Source organism: Manis javanica, chromosome 5 (genome assembly GCF_040802235.1).
Source record: "Manis javanica isolate MJ-LG chromosome 5, MJ_LKY, whole genome shotgun sequence".
NCBI classification, from domain to species: domain Eukaryota; kingdom Metazoa; phylum Chordata; class Mammalia; order Pholidota; family Manidae; genus Manis; species Manis javanica.
In genome coordinates, this window is record NC_133160.1 from 26876271 (window position 1) to 26902449 (window position 26179).

General features: G+C 51.8%; 2 protein-coding genes across 18 annotated transcripts in view; one reads left to right on the forward strand and one right to left on the reverse strand.

Annotated features, from left to right (window-relative positions):
- Positions 1-466: 466 nt before the first annotated feature.
- Positions 467-26179, reverse strand: part of LOC140849500 (syntenin-2-like) — a 115344-nt gene continuing 89631 nt past the window's right edge. The window contains exons 1-11 of one of the 7 annotated variants that reach the window (XM_073236785.1): positions 17452-17493; positions 10203-10246; positions 10048-10112; positions 9422-9492; positions 8706-8775; positions 7967-8067; positions 4315-4473; positions 3478-3653; positions 3228-3399; positions 1198-1289; positions 467-976 (exon numbers count right to left, since the gene is read on the reverse strand). In XM_073236785.1, the coding sequence (XP_073092886.1) occupies positions 922-976; positions 1198-1289; positions 3228-3399; positions 3478-3653; positions 4315-4473; positions 7967-8067; positions 8706-8775; positions 9422-9475 (879 nt within the window). In that variant the 5' untranslated portion in view covers positions 9476-9492; positions 10048-10112; positions 10203-10246; positions 17452-17493 and the 3' untranslated portion in view covers positions 467-921. Of the gene's footprint in view, positions 977-1197; positions 1290-3227; positions 3400-3477; positions 3654-4314; positions 4474-7966; positions 8068-8705; positions 8776-9421; positions 9493-10047; positions 10247-16272; positions 16414-17451; positions 17566-26179 lie in introns of those variants that run through there. The other 6 variants (XM_073236782.1, XM_073236784.1, XM_073236787.1 and 3 more) reach the window with 6 other exon arrangements.
- LOC140849511 (EF-hand calcium-binding domain-containing protein 8-like) overlaps positions 13851-26179 on the forward strand; it is a 34213-nt gene continuing 21884 nt past the window's right edge. For 6 of the 11 annotated variants that reach the window (XR_012131448.1, XM_073236805.1, XM_073236806.1 and 3 more), the window contains exon 1: positions 13857-13986. Coding sequence is in view for 5 of the 11 variants with exons in the window: in XM_073236805.1 (XP_073092906.1) it covers positions 13895-13986 (92 nt within the window). In the remaining 6 variants the exon portion in view is untranslated. Of the gene's footprint in view, positions 13987-17845; positions 18023-26179 lie in introns of all 11 variants that reach the window. The other 5 variants (XR_012131451.1, XR_012131453.1, XR_012131450.1 and 2 more) reach the window with 4 other exon arrangements.

Genomic DNA, 26179 nt, shown 5'->3' on the forward strand with positions numbered 1-26179 from the left:
CACGCGGGAAGGAGCTGCGCACTCAGGGGTCACCGCTGAGGCCTGGCAGCCACTCGCCGGTCGAGCCCTCCCACGCACCTGTATGGCAGCTGGGGGTGACTCCCCTCCTGGACCTAGAAGTGCCTCCCCGGGGCCCCCAGAGCGTGAGGCCCTGTGAGTACACCACATCGCACCCCTGCAGCCCTCCCGGGGTGGTTCTCACCCACCTTCTGCAGCTGCAGAAGCAGCCCACAGCCACGGAGCAAGGCTGCCCCAAAGCCAGGGCCCCTCATGCATTGTCCACCCTGTCCCCAGCCCCAGTCACCCCTGCCTGGTCCTGGCTGGCGGCATGCGACAGTGGCAGAGCCAAGCCACTGCTCTCAGAAGCAATGGGTAGAAAAAAGGCCTTTGTCTCACCACTGCTTAGGAGAGAACAAGCTCTCCCTTGCTTGTCAGGGGGCTAAGAATTCTGGAAGGTTCAACTACCTTTGAGGAAGAGATTTTATTCAAAATCAAATCGCTATTCAAAAGAAGGGTCATAGCTCTATACAGTTGGTGACAAGGAGCAAGTGATGGGGAAAACAAGTTCTCACAAAAAATGTATTACTGCTCTCTCAAAATGTGAAACTTTGGTAGTGTCAAAAATCTTGAAAAGGACCCAACGGCAGTTTTGAGCAGTATTTAGCCGGCCTGCCTACATGCCAGCATGGAAACCAGCACAGAGAACGGCTGTCTGGGGGCCTTTGCCCCATTAGGAGTCTGAGCCTCCAGGGAGGCCTGTGTGTAGTAATGACAGATGCCTGGGATCCGGTGTCGCCCCACCTAGAACACTCCCCGACTCAAGACAGCCCCGCCCCAGGCAGCAGGCTTCTGCAACCTGCCTCGGGAGACCTCTGCCCTTTGCTGCAGGAGTGGGGAGGGGAGAGCTGCCTTCCTGTGGCTTCAGACATCTGGGATGGAGTGGTCCATGGTGTGGTGGAGCAGCGCTGGGGACAACCTAGATGCAGGAACAACGGTCATCAAAACTGGCAGCAGCTTCTCCCCACCCGCCCACCAGCTTGTGCACCACATGGGGGCCTGCACTTCCACTTCTAAGACTTTCACATGTCCAGAGCCGGCAGCCACCCTGAAGGGACAGGAGGGAAGGGCAGGCCGGGCTGTGCCCTGAGCCTGGCTGGCTGGGTAGGGCAAGGCGAGGCAGCAGGGGAGCAGCCTTACTTTTTAATCATGTGCTCGTAGATGACTGTGGGGATGATGGTCAGGGTGACGACATTCCCATCTGTGGCCAGAATCCCCGTGACTTCTTTGTCCTGGAAAGGAGGTGAGTGGTCAGTCATCCTAGGGGGCCGAGGGCAACATGTGCAGGGGTGGGGGTCAGCGCTGCTCCTACTGGAGATGCTACGAACCCCTGACTGCAGGGCAGGGCTGCCTGTTAGGGGAGGGTCCCAGGCAGACACACAGCAGAGGCCTTACTCCAGCAAGAACGAGGGATCCCACCTGAGGACCTCCTCTGTAAATGAGCCACTGCTCACCGGCCTCACCCTGCAGGCCAGTTGTGATGGGCTGACCCAGAACAGGGCCTCCGGAGCGCTCCTCCCCTTTTCCTCCTCCCAAGACCTCCCAGAGGCTGCCCGAGCCCACGTTTTCTATCCCATGTTCCTGGCCCTGGTCACATGCAGGTTCTGCCCTTAAGCACACGGTGGGGGACATTAGGAGCCCACCCACTGGGCTCCTGTCAGCCACCCTGAGCCAAGCCCGCATGGGACCTCTTCCTCTTATATCTTGTGGAGAAGTAAAAAGACCTGCAGACACCATCCAGATCACGGCGAGAACAAGAAACAAAAAGTCTCTATGCCAAGTGCACCAAACAGTCCAAATGCTAAAAGCTGGGAAGAGCCTCCGGCCTCCGATCAGAGAAGGGTGGCCTTTATTCCACACATCTTTCTAACTTGATTATGTGCTTTCTTAGTTGTTGCAGGATAAGTGGGAGATGTGCCAGGCAGGGTGAGTGACGGCCACAGAGAGGAAATAGGTAAGCTTTGAAGAGAGAAATGATCTCAAGAAGCATGGTTCTCCAGGGCCATTCAGTGAAGGGACAAACCCAGGCTCAGAGCCTCACAAGGCCATGGTTTGGCAGGACAACTGACAAGTTGATACCTGGAGCTGTCAGGGAGCAGGAGAGACTCTGCATCAAGTTTTAGAACAACTGTTCTCCAGGAGGGTTAAGATCAACAACCTGCACTGCTTTGGCAGGAATGAACTCAGAGGGCCCACTCCTCAGGAGGGGTACTAATGTGGTCAGCTATTTGGTCCAATGGGTTCCCCCTGGGTTGTCATGCCTGACCCCCCAGGAGGGGCAAACCTTAGCGGAAGGGATCACTGACAGATATTAGGAAGAGCTTCCTGCTCACAATATTCATGAGCCACCAGAGCAAGCCTCCAGGGAGGGTGGGGAGACTGTCAGGCACAGGGACGCAGATTTGTGACATGAATGGCTTGGTGATGGCCCTTGGGAGGGGTGGGAAACTGGCTTAAAAGACTGCACCAGCTGTGACATGAAATGCCACTCCTGCTGGGGGGACCCTGCCACATGAGCTCTGAAGCCCTGGCTGCAGGAGGAGATGGGATCCTGACCGTAAGTCCCAAGGGGACTGAGAACCACTCAGGCTCCAAGGGGGCATTGAGTCAGGACAAAGGCACTTTCACTTGTGCAGGGACCAGAAGCCACACGACTCAGCATGTTCTGTGGCCCGTTCCCTGAAGACAGCCACCTCTCGGCCGACGACCACAGCACTGCCCCCCGACCACTTGCTCCTTTTTGTCTTTACAAGACAAAACTTCGCACACACCCCTTGAAAACTGAACAGAGGTCAGAAATGAGTTTCTGAAGAGCAATTTTCTAAAATTTTCCTATTGCTAAATGTGGTCCAGGATGCAAATAAGTCTTACAGAGCCGGGAGGTGTCCCTGTAGCCAGCAGCCACCTGGGTGCCACATCCTGGCACACTCCCTCTTTCTGCCACATCTCTGGCCTCTATGTGTTGGTGACATTAGCTAGTATTTATTGAGCATTACTGTGTGCTTGGAGCTCTACGCACCTTGTCTTTTTGAATCTGCGGAGCAGCGTGAGGATGAGGACGCTGAGGCCCAGATGGCGGCAGCAGCCCCCACACAGATGTGAACCTTCCCACCACCCAGTAGTCCCCCAGCCCCTGAAGTTTCCAGGGCACAGCACGGTCACTGGCCTACCTTCAGCCCGATGACATTCTGCCCGTTCACCTCGCACACAGAGTGGTTGGTGAGCAGCCCATTGTGGGCTGCAGAACTCCCTTTGACCACAGAGGTGACCTTCCCCTTCTTGATGACGAAGCCCACGTGGCCCATGCTGTCCTTGTGCATGGTGATGGTCCGCTGAAACGGCCTGGCGGGGAGAGGCAGTGAGCTGGGCTGGGATGCTGCCGGGGGTACACGGAGAGGCTCCTGGGGCCCAGCCACTCACCTGTCCCGAACAACCATGACGATCTTCTCAGCTGAAGCCTTCTTCACCGCCCGGTGGGCCTTGGCTGTGCTCCACCCGGCACAGTCTCGCCCGTCAATCTGCAGGATCTGGTCCCCAAAGCGCAGCCCCACAAGGGATGCAGGGGTGTTGGCCTGGACCAACTGCACAAAGAGCCCCTGGGGGAGGCAGGACCCCACAGTGAGCCCCCGGCCCACCGAGCACAGGTCCTCCTCGAAGCTGTCACTTTCCTGCTGATCCTCTGGGAGCCTACAGGGCACCAGGATACAGCTCCACATGGCAGGCACAATGGTTACCCCATTTTCCTGGGGAGGAAACACTCCAGGCCACACAACTGGACCGCCACTGAGGCAGGGTTTCAACCCTAGGCTGCATCACAAGCTCTGGACTGTACAGGCCTCTCACAGAGGCATCAGTGGCCCTGGTTTCTGGCTACAGACAGCCATCTGGAAGCCAGATCCCTGTCAGTTGTTGGGTAGGGAGGAAGGGAGGTTCTGAGCCACAGGAGCCCCCAGAGGGGCAACCCATCCCTGCTGCTGCAACCCAGGCCAGCCCCAGGCCTTGGGGGAGGCAACTGAGAGGAACAGCCAGCGCCTGGGAGTTAGGCGGCACGTGGCTCTGCACCTGCCCAACTGGGGACGGCGCCCCCTCACCCCACCTCCACCGCGCTGACGCGGGTGCGCCGCTCAGGGCAAAGCCCAGGACGTAATGGGAGCAGGGAGCGCCAGCAGCTGGTGCCTGCGGGGGGCAGAGGGGTCGCTGTCCAGACGCACTCTTGCCCTCGGCGGGGCGTCCCCTCCGGCCGGCCCCCGGCCCTACCTGGTCAATGGCCCGCAGCAGCAGCCCTGTCTTCCCACGCTCATCCTTGCACAGGTGGATCTCGCGCACCCCAGGCTTGATCTCCGCACGCCGCGCGCCCAGGCTGTTCCCAGACACCGGCGCCACCACCATGCCCGGCAAGCGGCCCGAGACCACTGTCTGCAGACACCAGGGGAACAGGGAGTCACGGTGGGGTGGGGGGAGTTGGGGTGGGAAAAGGCGGATGGAGTGATCCCTGGGCCCTATCCCACCCCCGCACCACACATTTCTTCTCAGGGGCAGAGAGGGAACAGGGTTCCATGAAGCCACTAGGGGGCGCCAAAGTCCCCCTAAAAAACAGCGAGGAAAATGGGGAGAGGGTGGGTATGCACAGAAAGGGGACCCTCATTTTCTAAGATAAACTGGTATTAGGAGAACACCCCATTAAAATCCACTTAAAGATGAAAAAGATTTTCACAGCAAGTAGCAGTGAGGAAAAGAGGGCTTGATTTGATTTTTGTCTTGAAAAAACTTAAGGTAAAATGGTAAAAATGAATGAATGCTTTTCCCCTAAGACCCAGAACAAGGCAAGGATGTCCACTCTCACCACTGCTGTCAAACATGGTACTCGAAATACTAGCCAGAGCAACAAGGCAGGAAAAGGAAATAAAAGGCATACAGACCAGAAATAAAACGGTCTCAATTTGCAGATGACATGATGGTGTACTAGAAAATTCCAAGGAATCTACAAATAAACGCCTAGAACTAATAACTGAGTTCAGGCAGGTAACAGGATAAACGATTGTCATACAAAATCAACTTTTCCTCTATCTACTAACAAAGAACGTGTGGAAACTGAAATTTAAAATACAATGCCACTTACAATCACTCAAAAAAAAAACTACTTCGGTATAAATTTCACAAAACGTGTAAGAATTGTATGCTGAAAACAACAAAAGACGGATGAAAGATAAAAAGATGGCAACAGAGAGATAGTTTCTATTCAAGGATTGGAAGAACACAGTAAAGCTGTCAATTGTCCCCAAACTGATACACAGAGTGAATGCAATTTCTATTAAATCTCTACAAGATGTTTTGTCAATATAGGCAAGGTTAATCTAAACTTTATATGAAAAGACAAAGAAACTAGGCTAACGAAAACTATTCTGACATAAAGAGTAAAGTGGGAGGAATCATTTCACCAAATTTCAAGACTTACTTTATAGCTACAGTAATCAAGACAGTGTGGTGATGGTGAAAGACAGACACACAGTCAGCGAGACATAACAGAGGATCCAGAAGCAGCCTCACACGTTAGGGCCAACTGCTTTTTAACCGAGGTGCAAGAGCAGCTCGATGGAGAAAGAACAGTCTTTTCAGCAAGTGGTGGGGAGCAATTAAACATCCATTGGCAAAAATATGAACCTTGACCTAAACCTCACACACCTTGTACAAAAATTAAATGAAATTATAAACTTAATGGAAAACATTAAACAATAACTGTTTTAGAGAAACATTTTAGAGGAAAACAAAGGAGAAAATCTTCAGGTCCTAGGTCTTGTATAAATTTCTCAAACAGGACACTGAAGCATGACCCACAAAAGAAAAAGAACAAATTGGGCCACAGCAAAATTTAAACTTTTTGCCCTGCAAGAAACCATTTTGATATGTTGAAAAGAGAAGCTACAACCCCAGGAGAAAGTATTTACAAACTGCATATCTGATAAAGGACTCTAGAATAAAGAACTGCCACAACTTGACTTAAAAAAGCAAACATTCCATTTAGAAAATAAGCAAAAGATACGAAGAAACATTTTTATGGTAAGAGTTTGCAGCTGGTAAGTTAAGCACATGAAAAGATGTTCGATACCACTAGCCATTAGGGAAATGCAAATTAAGATGGGGCAATTATAATGACAGGAATTATTACGGCAAACTAATTTGTAGTTTTGACAAAATTATAATGGCAAAAATTAAAAACAGTGACAACACCAAATGCTGACGAGGAACAGGGACACTCATGCACTGCTGGCAGGAATATAAAATGGGACAGCCACTCTGGAAAGAGTTTGGCAGTTTCTTAAAAAAAAAAATTAAGTATACATTTATCACATGACCTAGCAATTGCTAGCAATTGCACTCCTGGGTATATATCCCAGAGAAATGAAAACATATGCCCATATAAACAGCTGCACACAAACATCCCTGACAGCTTGGTTTGTAATAGCCAAAAACTGGGAACAACCAAGATGTCCCGCAACACGTTGAAAATAAAGCAGGGCCCACCGCAGAATCCTACACCACAGCAAAAAGGGGAAACCACGATGCCCACAGCACCTGGGAGGCATCCCACGGGCATGGTGCTGTGAGTGAAAAGGCCAATCTGAAAAGGTCAAACATATATGAACTCCATTTACATAACATTCTGAAAGAACAAAATTATAGAGACAAAAAACAGCCCTGGTGGCCAGGGCTCAGGGAATGTGAGGGGGCCAGGGTGGCCTGATTATGAAGGGCCAGTGTGAGGAGACCTCTGTGGAGATGAAATAGTTCTGTTCTTGGTTATACCTGTGGTTACATGGGTCTGTTCAGGTGCTAAAGTAACTCACAGAGCTACAGACACAGGCTGTGCCAATGGAAAATGCCTGCTTTTAATATTGTGATACATTGAGCTACATGAAATGCAGCCAGTGGGAAAATTTGGTGAAGGTAAAATCTTCTATACCCATCTCTGTACTATCTTTGTGACTTCTTGTGAATCCATGATTATTTAAAAATTAACTTAAAAATTTTAATTAAAATGTTTTATAAATACATCTGTCATAGTTTCATCAAAATTTAGGTAAAATGCACTTATGTCCTAATGTAACTACAGACAACACAATGTTTCTTTCTATGTGTTTGCACTTCACAGCATAACTATTAAGGGGATCATTTTGGAGAAATATACCAGGGTGTCACCAGTTTTTCTCAGGGTCAAACAGGACCCTGTCCCTGTCTGTTTCCTCCCGTGAGATCCTCCGTCAGCTTTGTATGTGACAGTGGCAGTTCTCATTGTCACTTCCATCAACTTCATGAAACCCTCCCGTCTTAGCGAGATTTGCAGTTGCACTTTGCCACCCATTTTCATGGGCTCAGGGAGAGGTGGCAGACCAGGACACTGACAAATGGCCCACAAGGATGCTGGGGTTGGGGGTGGAGGCTGTTGAGTGGGGATGGAGTCCATAAGTGAGCACATTTTCCAGAGTGAATATTTCTGCATCACCCGTTCTTTGGCTCCCTGAAGCCACTGAGAGCAAGAATTGAGCATCACTGTTTAATTTGGGGGATCAGAGCTGGGTGACAAGGTCCTTCTGCTTGGCTCTGCCATCCACGCTGCTGCTCTCAAGGCACAGGCAGCCCTTCCTGAGAAGCCCCCGGGTTCAGGCTGGGTTTAATGTCCTCCCTTCTTGTCTAGCAGGCTCAGGCCCACAGCCTGAAGCCAGAGGTCAGAGGGCAGCTAGTGGCCCCCCAACCCCAAGGCCCTCGGGAAACCACAAAGCCCCACAGCACTTGTGCTGAAGGTTCAGAACGAGAAATGCCGCCAGGAACAGGGGCAGGCATGCTGGGGAAAGAGGAATGTCAAGACCAAGGAACACTCTGTGCCCACACTAGGCAGGAGACGAATGCCTACCCGGAAGCCTTCTAGAGTCTGAAGCAGGCTCTGCTGGACTTCTTGGCTGGAGAGGGCAAGACCCATATAATTTTCCAGTTCTGCCAGGTTTGGGTATAAAACTGATGGGAAGGAAAAGAGGAAGGAGAAAGGTGATACAGGGTGTGAGCGGAGCCATGCCCGCCTGGCTCCCAGGTGGCCGCTCGTTTTCACTGAGCCTGGGCCCGGGATCTCCACGGCTGCGGTACATCCCCGAGAGCGCGTGTATCCCAGGGACATGGGACCTGCGGGAGGGGAGCAGGGATCCTTGCTGGGGACGTGGGCCTGCCTTCCTCCAGGAGCACGTGAGACACCAAGTCCCTCGTGTGCCACGTTGGTGGTCAGCTCCACTGACCTTACTTGGCACTGGCAAGACATCCGACACAGAGAGCGGGACTAGTGCTGAGACCATGAGGGCCCCGCTTTTAAGAAATCCACAGTCTTCGGGAGGCGGGAGTCTGACCTGAGGGCTCACTGGCCTGAATCGAGACTGCCACGAACATCTCTAAGGGCCAGACATCCTAGTTGCCTCGTGTGACCCCAAATCAGGGACATTAGTGTGCCACTGAGCCGCAGCTTTCTCAGTGTCCCCCTCAAAGGGCTCTGGTGAGGCTTACATGGGCATACAATGCTCAGCACAGTGGCATGCAAGGTACAAGTGCTGGGAAATGGCCAGAGAGGACACTCTTGGTCAGGAGCACCCCCACCACCGCTCACTCACCTGAAGGCTCTGAGACAGCCATGCCCTGGACCGGCAGGGCAGGCATCCTGGGTGTGGCTCTGGTCTGGGCCTGGGGAGGGGTGGGGAATGCTGGTCAGCTGTGGCCAGGACCCCGGAACACTTGGAGCCAGGGGCTCCCTGAGGCTGGAGGTCAGGGCATCAGTATGCTGGGGAGGTGAGTCTAGGGAGGTGAGTCCATGCATCTTCAAGGTGGTGTGCAAATGTAACCTCTGTAGGTGTCTATGCTTCTGCAGGCAGGTTCTTCCTGGGCCCATGACCTACCCCATGGCATGACCCATTTACAACCTGAAGCAGCCAGAACACTGAGGCCCAGCTCACAACTAAATGCTCAGTTGGAGAGCCTCAAATTCTCAAAACCCATGGGTCCACAGGTGGGATGGAAGGCGAAGGGATCTTTTAGGGGCTGAGCAAAAGTACCATGCCATGGGCTGCCATGGGGTGTGCTCTGGAAGCCGGCCTTACGGTGTGGGGTCCACCCAAACCCACATGGAGGAAGCTCGGGGAAGAGCAGGCCCAAGAGACGCCTGTCTGCAGCTGCTGGGTCTGTTCTGTTCCTGCTGCAACTCCACTGCCTGGGCCCCCGAGCACCTGCTCCACCCAGCGGGCCCTGCACTGGCCCCAGCACCCAGCAACCTGCAAGACAAGCCTCTATGGGTTACCCTGAGGTAATCACGAAGGCTGCCGTGGCTGCTTACCTGAATGGCTTGGTCCACCTTCAGGTCCTCCAGCGATGGGTACAGGGTGGACATGGCTGCTCCTTAACACCCTGCAGGGCACACAGTGTGAGGAGGGGAGAGGGCTGAGAAGGCACGGACATCCACCACCTGCCCACGTGCCACTCAACACTCTCAGGATGAGAAAGACATTCGGGAGGCATTGCTGCCCCTGATCTGGAGATGGGGGGCTGGATCTGAACCCAAGTCTGGTTCCAAGTCCATGGTCTCCACCCTCATTCCATCCCACCATGTTTAACTGACTTGGGGCTTTAGAATCTGGACCCAGGGTTCCACCCAGGCAGACATGCTGGCCAGGAGAGGCAGGACGAGGGGCCATGTCCTTCCCTGATGTGTTTGAAAGGTTGGAAGGGCTTACAAGATCTGATCACTTGAGACCTAACTTCAACCAGCAGGTGTATAGCATAGACAGCCTATGTCTGAGGTTTGCACAGCATTGTCCCACAATTACACAAAATTCAGTCCCGTGTCAAGAGGGTAGGGGCTAAATATTACAACAGAAAGGCAGTGAGGCACGTTGGAATTCCTCCCTGCCTCCCACCCCACTTCACCTCTGCGTACTTGCACTCGTACCATATACCACTTACATGCAGCCTCGATCTTCGCCCCAGTGAAGTAAGACCAATGGAAATCCTTTAAACAGGCACACAGTCTGTAGCAGAATTTAAACACTCATCAGAGCATCGCTCCAGAGGGCAGAGGGGAGGGGTCTGGAGGAGCATCAGGAACATTTATTGAATACCTTCTGTCCCAGGGGAGAATCAGTGGGACCTCAGAGCAAGGTACCTGAAGAAATGCAAAGGAAGCACCTTGGAAGAAAGGCTGAATCTCCCTCGTAGGTGAAATGTGGAGGGGCAGTTTGTCTTTCTGGGTTCTTTTTGGGTCACCCACTAACCCACTGGCCCTGTCACATCTCAAGGCCTTTGCTGGGCCAGTCCACTCCAGCCAGATGCCCTGCCCTGCCCCACGCCTCATCACCTTTGGTTCCTGCTGGACAGGCCTCCCCGGCTCCCCAGGTGACAAGGTCCCTGCAGCTCCCCCCAGGGCCCTGCTCTCCGGGAGATGCTGGGCCAGCCTCCTGCCCCGGACTCATCGGTTATCCCCAGTCTGTCTTCCTGGCTGGAATGCAGTTCCTTGAGGTCAAGGGATGCCCTATTCACCCCACTGGGCCTACATGTGACAGGTGAACACAGTAAAGGGATGCCTGGGTGCCACAAAGAACCAAGTGGGCTGTGGCAGGTGATGTGACTCCAGCCCCAGGTCCAGGTTACTCTGAGTGACCCAGAGGGGCCGAGGTCATCTTCATCCATCACTGCTCCTGCTCCTTCCTCTGTAGCTGCTGCTTTGACCCTTGCGTTAACCTTGACACCCCCCACCAACACACACACACTCCATTCCTTCTAATCTGCCATCAAATCCCATCTGTCCCACATCCCAGCCCTAATCCCCATGCTGTGTTCAGGCTTCCATCATCGCCCTGTCCCTCCCCAGCGGCCACAACATCCCCCCACGGGCCCTGCCTCCTCTCTTGCTGTTCTCCAGATGGCAGCCAACAGGCCCTTCTGCTAGAGCCTGGGATTCTGTGCCCTTGCTTAAAGCCCTCCATGGCTCCCCACTCTCAGAATGTCCCCCACATTCCCTAAAGTGGCCCTCAAGGCCTACATAATTCCTCCAGAGACTGGAAGGAATGGTGACTCACAGGCCAGATGCAAACAGATTTTATCTGACCTAGCACAGTACGTTATACATTCAAATTAGCAGCCTAAATGCAAAACTCAAGACGCTGCCTTAATAATCTCTTTTTATTAGGAGTACTGCTCCTAAAACACAGGAGGCTTTGGCAACCCTGGATGCAGCTGAGTAGCTGCAGTTGAGTTGCAGCAAACTCCCAGATGCCACAGACCCCACCACTCTCTATTAAGTCTCTTACACAGAGACACTTTACTCACTGGAGCTGAGTCCCAACTGGCACTGAGTTGCAACATTTGTTTGCAACCCCTCCCTAACTCTCCAGCTTCATTTTTTGCCTTGGGTCCTTTTCCAACCCCCACTCTCAGCTCCAGCCACAAAGAGCTGCTTTCAGATCGTTAAATTAACTGAATTTTCTCATGTCTCCAGGCCTTTGCATGTGCTGTTCCATCTGGACTTCCCCTCCGCTATCTCTACTCCCTGCCTGGCTAACTCCTAATCATTTTCAAGCCCCAAACCAAAAGACACTTCTTTCAGGAAGCTTACCTTGATTTGTGCTTCCTACCTCCCCTTAACTCTGGCCCCATGTCCTAAATGCTAATGTTATTCACTGCTCCAGTATTTGTCTCTTTACTTGTCCATTTACCTTGCTAGATTGAGAGGTCACAGGCAGTACTGAGCCTTCTCATTTAATGCAGAACCTGGAGCCCCTTGCATGGATACTAACTCAACAATATTGCTGGAAGCCAGGCATTCCACCTGGGCTTCCACTCTGCTCTTTGTAAAGCAAATGCTCTTTGACTTCCTAAGGACGCCTACCTTCCTAGGATGGAAACCAGGACCAGATGGCTGGGACCCTTTCATTACTGTCACCTTCTCTGGGTCCCAACTCAGTTCTGGGCAGAATAGGAAAGCAGATGTTCCCCTGCCTTTCAGCGGCTCATCACATAGCGGGAAGGGCTCCCAGCCAGCAAATATGCTCTGAGTCTCATTCAATCATCCATTTATATCCGTTCACATTTGAGTGTCTCCTGAGTGCCAGGGCCCCTGGGCCTGTTTTTCTCATACTGGTCCTTCTGCTTGGCACACCAGCCTTCTCCGTGTGGGTGTGGATAAAGTGAAGGTTCCTATGGCCAGGATTCTCACCTGGCCCTGGTTGGCTAGCTCACTACACACATGTGGGCAATACGTTGTTATTGACTCTATATAAAGAGCTCTGCCCAGTGCTTTGAGTGACACGGTGGCACAGCTAGCTGCAAGGCTGCAGAAGAGCAAAGATGAAGACAGAGACTGCGATGGCTGAGTGGGTAGAGAGGCCCAGAGGCCGAGACCGGCTTGCTGCACGCAGACTCGCTCTGAGTGGACAGGATTCTAGTGACCGACCTGCCACCATGGAAATAAAGTTGGGTATAATCCTTTCACCCCAAGAATGTTCTACTGTCATTTCTTTGGTCTCACTGAATCCATAGTGAACTTGCCCGGGCAACACAGTGGGGCTCTTTTCAAGTCTCAGCTCAAATGCTACCTCTCGGGCTGGCTTTGTCAGGCAATGGGAACCCTGCTAGTTGGCTGGTTCTTCTTGTGCTTCCCTAACCCTGATTTGTGCTGCCTCTTTTGTCAAGCTATTTATCATATTATTTGATTAATATCTGGGTTTTTCTCATACTGGACCCCACCTCACAAGGGCAGAGGCTATGTTCTGTTCACCACACTATGCTTCCCCATCAAAAGTGGTGTAAATTGTTATTTGGCTGAATAAGTCAGAACAGATTGGAAATCTGTGTGGACATTTTTGGGTGCCACAGACTGAGGGGACAGAACTAGCCTTTATGAAGCAGGGCGTGGAGAACTGGACATCTTGGAATGCACACAACAGTTCACCACAACAAACTGTCCTCATGACTTGTACGGCCCACGTGACTTTCCAGTATCTTCCCAAAATGTATGCAAAAACCTCATCATAACCTGTTCTACATACAAATACAATGAGATTTCCCCCGGTTTTAATATACAATATATTATCCAGAAATGCACATATCAGGCTAATCGGGGGGAAGTTCACCCTTTTGGAAAATCAGTCTATCCTCACCAGGTGAGGATAGGTCACTGGTGAGTCACCAGAAACACACCCACGTACATCTGCACTTGTAGCTGTCACAGCGAATCCATGCGTGTATACAAACAAACACATCAGCCTTCGACCCAAGGTGTCGAATATAAACTCGGCAAAATTCAGTTGAATATTGTCTTGTATTAAACCTAAACTGCTCGTTTTATTATGTACAAGCATGACTGAGCGTAATCCGGTCTGATGTTTACATAATGAAATGCACTGTCTTTCCTTACAAATTACTTTTATTGCCCTCATTTCTCCTCTATAATAAAGACTGGGGCGTCATATTGACTTTTTTGCTCTGGACGAACCCGCCCGCTCCCTCAGCCTCAACTTCCCGCTTTGTGAAATGGGAGCACTGCACGCGCTGGGGCAGCAGAGAGAGCCGCAGTGGTCCAGGGGTCTGCTCTGTTCTGCAGCCCCAGGCCTCAGTTTCCAATCTGTCACACCGCCCGACAACCCCCCGCCACCCCAGGACTCCCACCCGCCTCCAGTCGCTGCGGGCTACGGCGCCGGTGCGGGGACCCAGCCAGGACGCTAGGGGGCGCTGTGGCGTCCAGAGCGCCTGCGTCGGGGGCCCCAGGAAGCCTTGCGGCTGCCGGGTGGGAAATGGTTGTCCGCTCCTCAAACCGATGGTCTGCCGGGTGGGTGACTGGAGCCCACCCAGCCTCTCGCGCTCGGCAGGCGCCTGCGGCTGGCGCCGGTATCCACAAAAGGAGATCAGGTAAAGCAGCAGAGCAGAGGATGGGGGCTCGGTCGGGGTCCGCGTCCCCTCTTTGCCGGACTGGAGGTTGCGCGGATCAAATCGAGGTTTAAAGGGAGCGAGTGTCCCTTCGCCTGCCCACTGCCCTGACCGCTGAGGGCCATTTACGGCCTCGGAAGGAAGGAGGATGAGGTTGACCGCCCCCTGTTTGCCTGATAAGATTATGCGCTGAGACAGCTGTTGGGGGTCGAGGAGGCAAAGTCGACGCGGGTGCGCTCTGCGCTGCCTGTTGCTCGAACTGAAAAGGAAGCCCCCTCGCTCTCGGGGCGGGGCGGAAACGCCTTCAGGCCCTGAGTATGTCCTGCCCGTCGTGTCGTCGCCGTCCCGCCCACTTTTTGACTCCCCGCTCACCGGTTTCTTGCTGCGCGCTGACACCTGACACGGTGCTGAGCTGCAAGGGCCCCGCCCTGCTCCACGGAGACTGGCCCTGGGATCTCACCCAAGAGTGCCCGAGTGAGAGAGCCTGCTGCTCAGGGTGGGGGTGTTGTGCTTGGCCGGGCACATCACTGGCCACAGCAAAATTGGACCCACTGCTGGTTATAAGAGTTGTTAGGCAGTTGGGTCTCTGGGGTGCTGGACAAATGGCTAGGGCAGCTTGGAGGAAGGAAGGACTGTGAAGCATGGAGGGCTGGGGAGGGTGGGGGTGGAGTGTCCTACTTCAGGGATAGGGAGGCCCAGGTCTGAGTCCATCAGCTTTCCAGGTCTCTACCACCTCTTGCAGGTTATTCAAACTGAACTCATTTTCACGCAGCTTTACTGCCTCTCTGCCGTGGCCCCACCAAACCTACCCCAAGGTCTGAGCCAGAAATCGGGGGGTTATCCTCAACTCCTGCTCCTGAAGCCACACCCAGCTCTTGTGCTCAGGATAAATCTCAAACCTCAACTTGGCATTCAGATCTCCGTGTCCTGTCTCCTGGTACCATCTTCAGTCTCACCTCCTCACTCTTGCACCTGCATTTCATTAATTCCAGACTCTTTGCTTCTTCTAGTTCTCACCTGCTAGTTCCTGATTCCTTCCTTTTGCAGGTGCTGTTCCCAGTCTCTAATACCATTCATGCCTTCTCCCCCTTGCTCATCTGGTGAACCATTCTTCCTTCAGTACTAAGCTCTCCCCAAAATCTCCACACCCACACACTCACAGAATTAGGCAAGCCTCCCTTCTCTAGACCACAGAACATGACATTCACCTATTCGTCATTCATTCCACTAATGTTTATTAAGCACCTCTTGTGAGCAGTTTCCTGGGTTAGATTTCCACTGTGCTGTATTTGTTTGCTTATCTCCCTCTCTGGTTGCGAATGTTGTTCATTTCTGAATCCTCAGTGCTGGGCCCAATGCCTGGCATACAACAGGGGTCTGGTTACTATTTCTTAAAAGAGTGGAGAAGCAGAGACAGAGGGAAGAGAGAATCCAAAAAAATCCCTTGAAGAAAAACCTAGGTCTGAAGTAAAGAAACATAATCCTGAGGAGGCAGATTGAAAGGCGGGCTCCTGAATCTGACAGTGGAGGAGGGCTCAGGTCAGTGCTCATGGCTCCCACAGCCCACCGGCTCCTCTGGCAGGAAAAGAAACACCTAACCGATCCCTTCTAGAGGAGTTTTTCTCTCTCACTGCACTTTCCAGAATTTCCATCCCTGAGCCAATGTGTTTTTGATGTTATAAGTAGTAACAACACCCACAGCAAACCGGCAGCGAGGCCTCAGAGATGAGTGGGTCTGAGAAGAGGTTGTCAGCCCCCATCTTTGGACTTTGTAATGAGGTCACTTCTTTGTTCCAAAGAGCTGAAACTCCGGGACTCCTACTTGTTTCTGGGGACAACTCATCCATCCTTCAGAAGACAGCACGTGGGAGGGAAGCGTGGGTTAGAATGTCAGAGGAAGAACTGGAAGGCCAGATTAGCCCAGGGATGTGATCAGTGGGGAAGGAGGAAGCTGTTGCTAGGCCGCCAGCATGTGCCTCTCCTCTCAGGGCTGTACTGCCTGCTGGAGAAGAACTGTGAGTTGCTTCAGGGAATGCAGATGCCCCCGGATCCAGGCCCAGGAGGGGCAGAGCAGGAGCAAAGACCCTGGGAGCAGGCAGGGCTGGATTCAGACTGCTGCCTCTGCCTTGTGAGAGCAAGCACGGACAAGTCCCTTTTGAGTGTCATTTCTTCCTCTGTATTGTGGGTAACCATACTTGTATCACAGAGTTATGATGGAGATGAAAAGGGTCTTAGAAGGAAGTGTGTGGAAAGCAGGTGGCACAGTACCTACTCACAGAGTGTGTGCAGGATCGTTAGCTTGGTTCCTTCCTTCAGTGCATCTACTGAGCACTAAGTCCCCCTACTGTTCTGGGGACGGTGAGAAGGCGGTGAGCAGACGAGTCTGTCCTGGAGGAGTGGTACTTCTAGCTGGATGGATAGGAGCAAATGCTGTGTCCACTGGTGGGAATTGATGGGAGAAGGAAAGCGGGATGGAGGGTAGCAGGTGTCAGAAGGTCCAGAAGAGCCTCACTGTGGGGCTGACAGGTGCCTTGAGTAAAAGCCTTAAGGACTAGGGAAGTGCCTTGAGGCTGAGGGCATAGCGCTGCAGCAGCCCTGAGATGGGAGGGCCCGTTGCATGTACAGAACGTCTGCCCAGTGAGACTGAAGTCAGTCATTCAGGGGGCGCGTAACGGGAGAGGAGCTTGGAGAGGCAGTGAGGTCCAGATCCTCCTGGGCCTGTGGGCCATGGGAAGGACGTGGCATTTCCTCCAGTGAGATGGGGTCCCCTGGAGAAGTGTGAGCAGCAGAGTGACATGGCCCAACTTTGATTGTAACAAGCTCCCTCTGGCTGATGTTTGGAGAGTGGACTAGAGGGCAAGGGCAGGAGCCCAGGAGAGAAGGCTGGGGAGGTAGGGTCATTAGTTTGAGCTGCCACATGTAACACCCCTGCCTGCTGCCCAGCCCCCAGCAGCCCCATTTCAGCACCATCTTCTGGGGCTGCTGTGCACACTGGCCCCCTGTGTCCATTACCTCACTCAGTTCTGACTGGGGGGATGTGTCCAGTCTCCACATGAAGAAACCAGTTCTGAGAGTGGCTAAGCCCTGGCCCAGCTTCCTTGCCTGGTAGAGAACTTGTTGGTAGAAATAGCTTCAGGCAGAGAAGAAACAGAAACTGAGGCCTGCACTCAGTTTCTTAGGACAATCAGTTCTTTGCCTGGCCTTCCAGGGGCCCGCTTCAGGGAGCAAGGTGTGGGTCCCATCTCCGTGAACACTGTCACCAGCAGTCAGGAGCCTGGCGCCCTCATGATACTGGAAGAAGGTCACTCGAACCTCAGACCGCCCAGGGCTGGGGTCGTAGGAGAAACCCCAGTTCACACTTGGCTCCCAGAGTGAGGTGCCTTGAAAGGAAACTGCCAGGAAGTCCCAGAGGGTCAGGACAGTGAGGGAAGGAGGCAGGGCTCTTACCTGCGCCAGGTGCTGCTGCCCGTCCTTCTCCAGCCACTGCCGAGTCTGTTTCTCTCCTTGGAAGGTGGTGGCCCTTGTCCCGGCTGGGTTCCTGCTTGGGGAAGGGTGGTGCCGTGGTCAGCTGACTCACCTGGGACTGGGATGAGCCCAGTTGAGGCCCTTTGCCTGAGTAAACAAATCAGGTAACCTGCCCCAGCCCTAGTCTAGATGTGGTGGTGGGGTTAGGGGCACACACACCTGCTGTTGAGTGATATATGAACCAGGACCTTGTGGCCTTGAGGAAATCAGATTTGGGTTAGACCCCAAGGCCTGCTGAGCAAAGTGAGGACAGTTTGGTGCGTATCCAGGGTGTTTAAAAATGGCCACGCCTGTGACCCAGCATTTTCTCTCCTAGGACTTTGTTACAGCAAACAAGTGGGCATTGGGGTCTGAGGGCCCATCACCACACTGGAAATCCCAAATGCCCTTCACTAGGGTCTAGTTAAATAAGCAGTATTTCTGGAAGATCACAAAGCTATCAAAGTCATTCAAGGAAGAAGCCATGAGGAAATGTTCCTGAGACGCTGGCAAGGTAGTGAAAAATCGATATTGTGGTTCTGCTCTTGAGTTTGTGTTTTGCGTTTTGGAAAGTGGATGTGCACTGGCAGCAGGGAGGGCATGTACTGAAATGCTGGCGGTCCCTTGGGGGGTTGTGGGTGGGCTTTTGTTTGTACTTGTGTGTGTGCTCCAGGTGGTAGGATTTGTTTTGTTTTGAAGTCAGTTTTTGCTTCAAATGCTTATGATTTTTATAAGACAGGAGCCGACTAAGTTTGTTTTAAGAAGGGATTTAGATTGGTTGTCCCCAGGAAGGGGAACTAAGGGTGTGGGTGCTGGGTGGGAAGGGGACTTTCTTTACAGCACACCTTGTGGTGCCTTTTAAATTTTGAAAAACTTGAATGTATAACCCATTACCAAAGTAACCAGATACAATTGAACAGAATTGGAAGAGAAATTTAGTTTAGGTCCTGGTGGGTTTGGTTGGACAGAGGTGCCTGTCACACTTGGTGTCTGGGGAGAGACTGGGGACCTGTGTGCTGGCAGCCCTGTGAGGAATGACAGGGCCCCCACCCAGGGAGGGGTGAGGGTTGGGACTGCTCACCAGGTCAGGCAGCCCTACGTCACAGTCTGGGGGAGGAGCCTGGCCAGAGCTGCACTGGCTTCTGGTGTCAGATCCTGACCAGGAGCCCGAGACACTGATAGCTTGTGAGGAACTTAAAGCCAAGATTCCTACACAGGAAACAATGGAACAATAGCAGGAAAGGCAGTTGTCACTGATTGAGCACTTACTGCCTGAAGAACAGTAAGACCTGCCCCATGTGCTTTAAAGGTATCGTCACAATGGCTCATATCCTGCTGCTAAGGAGCTGTGACCGGCAAAGTACATCTCTCAAGTTACACAGCTGGAACAGGGTTCCAAGGTCATGTTTTCTCTTCTGTTAGACAAATGCAACTTGAAGCTGAGGCATGGACATACCTGAGGATGGAGCTATATGGGCCTGAAGCATGAGGTGAACCATGGGTGATGGACCTTAGGCCAGGACTTCTAGGCCAAATAAAAAGTAGGAAATTGAAATTTGGACTGAACCAAGTGACCCCACAAACACACACATTTTACTCAGTCATGGTCTGAAAGGGCCTTTAAGAGAAAATGGTGCAGCATGGATAGGAAGAATTAATATTGTCAAAATGGCCATCCTGCCTAAAGCAAGCTACAGATTCATTGCAATCCCTATCAAAATACCAACAGCATTCTTCAACAAAATAGAGAAAATAGTTCTAAAATTCATATGGAGCCACTAAAGACCCCAAACAGCCAAGGCAATCCTAAGAAGGAAGAATAAAGCTGGGGGGATTATGCTCCCTGACATCAAGCTCTACTACAAAGCCACAGTAATCAAGACAATTTGGTACTGGCACAAGAACAGATCCACAGACCAATGGAACAGACTAAAGAGCCCTGATAAAAACCCAAGCATATATGGTCAATTAATAGATGATAAAGGAGCCATGGATATACAATGGGGAAATGACAGCCTCTTCAACAGCTGGTGTTGGCAAAACTGGACAGCTACATGCAAGAAAATGAAACTAAATTATTGTCTAGTCCCATACACAAATGTAAACTTGAAATGGATCAAAGCCCTGAATGTAAGTCATGAAACCATAAAACTCTCAGAAGACAATATGGGCAAAAATCTCCTGAATATAAACATGAACAACTTTTTCCTTAAGGCATCTCCTCGAGCAAAGGAAAAAAGTGCAAAAATGAACACATGGGACTACATGAAACTAAAAAGCTTCTGTATGGCAAAGGACACCATCAACAGAACAAAAAGGCATCCTACAGTATGGGAGAATATATTTGTAAATGACATATCTGACAAGGGGTTAACATCCAAAATATACAAAGAACTCACATGCCTGAACAACCAAAGAGCAAATAACCTGATTAAAAAATGGGCAGAGGACATAAAGAGACAATTCTCCAAAGAAGAAATTCAGATGGCCAACAGGCACAAGAAAAGATGATCTACATCACTAATTATCAGGGAAATCCAAATAAAAACCACAATGAGATATCACCTTACACCAGTTAGGATGGCTAGCATCAAAAAGACTAAGAAGAACAAATGCTGGTGAGGATGTGGAGAAAGGGGAACCCTCCTACACTGCTGGTGGAATGTAAACTAGTTCAACCATTGTGGAAAGCAACATGGTGGTTCCTCAAAAAACTAAAAATAGAAATACCATTTGATCCAGGGATCCCACTTCGAGGAATTTACCCAAGGAATACAAGTTCTCAGATTCAAAAAGACAGATGCACCCCTATGTTTATCACAGCACTATTTACAATAGCCAAGATATGGAAGCAACCTGAGTGTCCATCAGTAGATGAATGGGTAAAGAAGATGTGGTACATATACACAATGGAATACTATTCAGCCACAAGAAAGAAAGAAATCCTACCACTTTCAACAACATGGATGGAGCTGGAGGATATTATGCTCAGTGAAATAAGCCAGGCGGAGAAAGACAATTACCAAATGATTTCCCTCATTTGTGGAGTATAACAATGAAGCAAAACTGAAGAACAAAATAGCAACAGACTCACAGACTCCAAGAAGGGACTAGCAGTTACCAAAGGGGAGGGGTAGGGGAGGAAGGGTGGGAAGGGAGGAAGAAAGGGATTGAGGGGTATTATGTTTAGTACACATGGTGTGTGTGGGGTCACGGGAAAGACAGAGTAGCTCGGAGAAGGCAAATAGGGACTCTGTGGCATCTTACTATACTGATGGGCAGCGACTGCAGTGGGGTATGGGGGGGATACGATCATATGGGTGAATGTAGTAACCACATTGTTTTTCATGTGAAACCTTCATAAGAGTGTATATCAATAATACCTTAATAAAGAAAAAAAGAAGATGGAGCAGCAGGAAAGCAGCGCAGAAGGGTAAAGGACTTGCCTGTGGTCATGCAGCACGTCAGCATAGATCTGGGACTAGAACCTAGGCCCCTAACTCCCACATACATGCAGGAGCGTCTTCCATTCCATGGTGTAATAACTAACTCCAACCTCTGGCTTCTCCCCTTATTCCAGCCACCAAGAAGTATCTTTCACTGGGCATGCCCTTGCTCCAAGTCGTCATTGGCTCCCTACTGAAGGGTCAAGATCAGGCCTGACATTGAGGTTTCCATGGCTCATCCCATTATTACCTTTTCAACCTTGTTCCCCCTACTCTTCCACTCCAGCAGGGCAGGAGTCCTCTCCATGCCCACCCACCTCACACCCACTGCACACTCCCATGCCTGTGCCGCTGCTGGGAAGCCCCCCTACCCACTCCACCTAGCCAAGTCCTGGAGCTCTACTGCCAGGAAGCCTCCCTGATCATCCCCGTCCACATGGCCTCCTTGCCTTCTGAGCCCTGGTTCAGACTTCCTGTTCTATGTACTGTATACCTTAGGCTGCCTTGAGGACAGGGCCTAGTTAGGTCTACAGTGGCCATTTTCAAATAAAAGTTGGAACCTGTGCTCCAAGCAGGATGTTTCTGCTTTGTTACACATTTATACAAACGAACTTCAGAAGCCTAAACTGGGTATCCAATAGGCAGCAAACACTCAAACTCCCTAACATTGCCCTTGGCAGACCTGGGTAGTCAGCCACTACACCCCTCCTGCTGGGAAGCTCAGAGTCCTCTCAGCAATGTCACAGGCAGTGACTGCCACCTGGATTTGGCCTATGAGGTGAAACCTCTGTGCCATCTGGAATGGTGCTCCCTGAGGGCAGGGGCTTGGATATGGGCCTCTTACCCCTGGGGCCTAGTATCATGCCTGGCACAGAGGATGCTCTTAGTAAGTATTGAATAAATGAATGATTGCCCCTGCTAGAAAAATTGATTGCTGTTATGAACTGAAGACCTCACTCTTATTTAAAAGATGGGCTGCACTAGGGCATCTGAGCTGTGACGTTGCACAGGTTCCTAAACCTCTCTTGAGCTTCTGTTTCCACATCTACAAGTGGGAGGAGTGACACTTGCCTTGCAGGCTCGTCCCGAGGATTGTGAATTAATCATAGGTGCCTCGGACACAGCTGGCTCTCAATCAGTGTGAGTCTCCAACTTCCTCTTGGAATCAGTCCAGCTACAAGTTACAGAGATACCAATCCCCTGGTTCAAGTGAAAATGGAGGTGCTCTTCCTAGAAGAAGGGGGAATGGCTTCTGGGCAGAGAGAAGCACCAGCTGTGCACTACTGTCTCAGCAAGGAATCCAGATGGTGTGGCAAGACCCAGGTTATGTCACCACAGCTGCACCTGTACCGCTGAGTGACGGCAGGAAGATCTGTGATGAGCTCCTGCACTCGGGCACTCTGCTGGGCATAGCACAACCCATCTAATATTGTTCACAGTGGTCCCAGATTCACAGAGAGAAGCACCTTGCCCAACACCACACAGCCTGCGTGGTAAGGAGCCGCCCAGGCTCCAGGTCTGTCCCATCCCTGCGCAGCTGAGTCATAGATTTCCCAGGTGTTAGCTGAGGGAGGGCCAGTGAGTCAGAGGCCCAGGGGCCTGCCTAACATTCTCATACTCCTCACACTTCTACCCTACTTAGTCTTATGCCTGGAGGCGCAGGCACTTTGCAGAGACCCGTGCGTGTCCTCACAGTACCCCAAAGTGATATGCTGGAGGGGGCAGAGCTTACTGCATAGGCTGTGGGATCCCAGCCTGCCTGGATTCTAATCCCTACTCTTGGACAAGTGACTTTATCTGTCTGGGCCTCAATTATATCACCTGTGAGAAGGGGAAAATGATTTTATTGGTATTTATTAGCACAAACACTCACATAATGCCTGGCCCATGGGAAGTGCTAACTAAATTTGAACTACTATATCCATGTTACTGGATTATTACAGTATCCAAGTGAGGAAAATGTGTCCCTTACTGCTCTAAATGTGAGCTAAGATCAAACACAAATTACCTGCATCGTTTCTGGAACATAAGTCCAGGTTGGACTCTCACAGAGATGGTTGCTCTAGAAGTTTCCAGCAAGAGAGAAGCTACCGTTTCGAAAGGTTCCTCTGCTGTGGTGGTTCAGCCATCTGGGCCCTCACCTTTCTCCTCAGATCCTTTCCTTCTCCAAATGCAGTGGCCCCAGCTACCTGCAGCAGAGACCTCTAGGCAGGGGATGCTTTTGAAAAATAGAGGTCCCAGGGGCCCACCCAGCCTCACGTCACCCAACTCTGGGTATGTGTCCAGGAATCTGCATCTGACTTATCCTTTCCCGTGATTCTGATGCAAACCACACCGTGAGGACTGGTGTTGTGCGTCTTCCTGACCCAGTGTCTTCTCAAATCCAGTGCCTACAATGTGCTAAGTATGAGGTAAGGGGCTTTCCATCCCTTACCTCCTTTAAACCCCAAAACACAAAAAATGACCATTGGGAGTCTTGTGACACATATGGAAACATGTTCAGAAGTCTGCTGTGGGCGGTGATTGGACATATGGTAAGTTGGGGAGCTGGGATTCTTACCCAGAGCCTTCTTGCTTTCCCTTTGCAATGTGTACACATCCCATAAACACAGCTTGTGCCTCCCTGGATCTGGGCCTGGGTCTAATTTTCTATATCCCTGGCAAAAGCTGGTCACTCCCGCCAGCCTTCTTGGCCAGATGCACGGGAGGGGCATCTAAACACATACAGGCAACTTGGAGTGGAGGGTGGTCAGCCGTTTGGAGGAGAGCCTTGAAAGGGAGTGTCATCTGTCCCTTTGTCAGTCCCTGCAGAAACTGTCCCTGGTGGCTGCAGACCCTGGACGCGGGCCCCACCGGAATGGGGCTCTGTGCTCCTGCCTCGCTGGGTGGTGGGTTCACCCATAGGTCTGTGCTGGGGGCACGTGGTAGGTGGGGCCTGGGTCATGTGCTTTCTCTTTTTCATGGCCGTCTTTACTGGAAGCCTCATTAGGTGGGGACTCACCAGACATAGGAAGGAGGTGTGAAAACAGGACAGCCAGTAAGAACAACAAATGTCCCCAGAGCCCAGGAGTGGGTGGGGGAAGGCCCACCAGTTACTGAGGGCTGCTATGAGCCAGGCATGGTGCCAGGTGGCTCACATTCATTAGCCACAGGAATAATGCCCAGTTGATGGGTGAGAGCTCAGGCCCAGCTTGACAAGGCACGATAGCGGTGAGACACACTGTTGAACTCAGGTCCATCAGACACCTGAGCCAGGGCTCCAGACCAAACAGGACGTACGTCATTGCTTTCAGCCTCTTGTGATGGGGACTAGCCCACACAGCCAGACTGCACACTCGTCGTTCCTGTGCCTCCTGTGTGACCCCCAAGCACCCTGAGAGGGAGGCAGTATTATTGCCCCATTTTATAAATGGGGAACCTGAGTGCCGGTTGCGGGGCTTGTCTGGCTCATGGAACTGTCAGTGTAGGGCTGGGGTGTCTCCCCACTGGTCTTCTCTCCCTCTCTGGCCCTCAGCTTGGGGAGTCATGGCTGTCCCTTGGGAGGCTGCAAGGGGAGCCAGGTGGGGGAACTCCCTCTTCCTACCGTTGCTTGGCAGAGAGCCAGCATCTGGGGCTGGGGGTCAGGGGGTGTGGGCTCTGGCAGTACCTGCGCAGGAAAAGAAACACAATGGAAGCTCTAGAAGGTATATGTTCAAGGCCCCACTTCTCCAGTTAGTCACTTTGGCCACGAGTTGCCCTCCTCTGTGGCTGAGAAATGTCCCTAGACCCCAAAGCTCACCCAAAAAGATCACTTCCAGGACCTTCTGTGACTTACTTGATACAGCAGGGCTTCTCTCTAGCTGAGCACAAAACCATGTGAGACTCATGGCACACCTCCCTGGGGAGTCTGTTTTTACAGGAGGCTACAAAGCATTCATGACGTACTAAAGCATGTTCCAAGGCTTGACAGTTTTCACATTCGTTGTACCACCTGTACCACCCCAGACGGCTGCTGGTGCTGTGGACACGACAACTACATTCCGGGCAGCAGGAAGGAGGAAGCGAGACCACAAAGTAAACCCCCAGCTGAGTCAGTATCCTATAGGAAGCCCACCGGTAAGTCGAGGTAGACTACAATTCACAGGTGGCAAGATATCCTCACATGGCCACACACCGCATGGGAGGCTGAGAAATGGAGTCTGTTGGCTGGGCATTTTGCCATATAATATGGGGGTTCTGTTATAAAGGAAAAATGGGAGCGTGGATATTGGGGTAACAAGCAGTCTCAGCCACTCATGCCAAGATGTGCTAACATCCAACAAAGGGCAAATTCAGGGTCCCCCCAGTCCCTGCTGGGCCTGAGATGCCACAGATACCCAGCTTGGGCATTCAATACTGTATATCCAGGGCCAGACTGCCTCCCCGCTGTGCACCCCGGGAGGCAATACTCTGCTCCATAATCATCCCAGGGCCAGATACCAGGCAACGAACGACCACCCCTGTAGCCCAGGGCCCACTGAAATTATTCAAACTAGCCCCTCCTGAACTGTTCACCCTGCCCTGCCCTGCCCTTACCATGGAAACCCGAACAAAAGTGCGCAAGCATTTCCTGACCCCCACTCCTGTCTTCCGCCCACCGCCACCACGCCACCAATGCCCCTGTCTCAGCCCTGTGAGTGTAAGACACCGTAGCCCAGAGCCTCTCCTGTGTCTCCTGTGGGACCGCACCTGGCTGGCCATCGTGAAAAAATACAAAACAGGTTTCCAGACACAACATCCTCCACACCACTTCTCAGCTCCACCTTCGTTTTGCTTTCTGGAGATTTGTACTAGTCAAGGCCGGTTAGGCCCTGCTGCGGTAACAACCCCAAATCCCATGGCTCCTGACAGTATTTCTCGCACAAGGGATGTCCATGAAGGGCTGCAGGCTCTCTGTGTCCCCACTCCAGAGCTCAGGGCAGTGGGTCAGCCACCATGTGAAAGGCTGTCAGTAGCCATGGCAGAGGGAGAGAGTCTCCATCTGGCAATTAAGTGCTCCAGCTGAAGGTGACAACTGTCCCTTCTCATACTTCAGTGGCCAGGGCTAGTCAGTGTCCTCACCCAATCACAAGGGGACAGGGAGGTGCCATCGTACCACAGGCCTGGAGGGCAGAGTATTGGAAATAATATGGAGAATGACATTAACAAGAACCCCAGGCCTCGGGGGTGTCTGCCAGGAGGTGGTGGTCACCTGTGTAGGAGCAGGG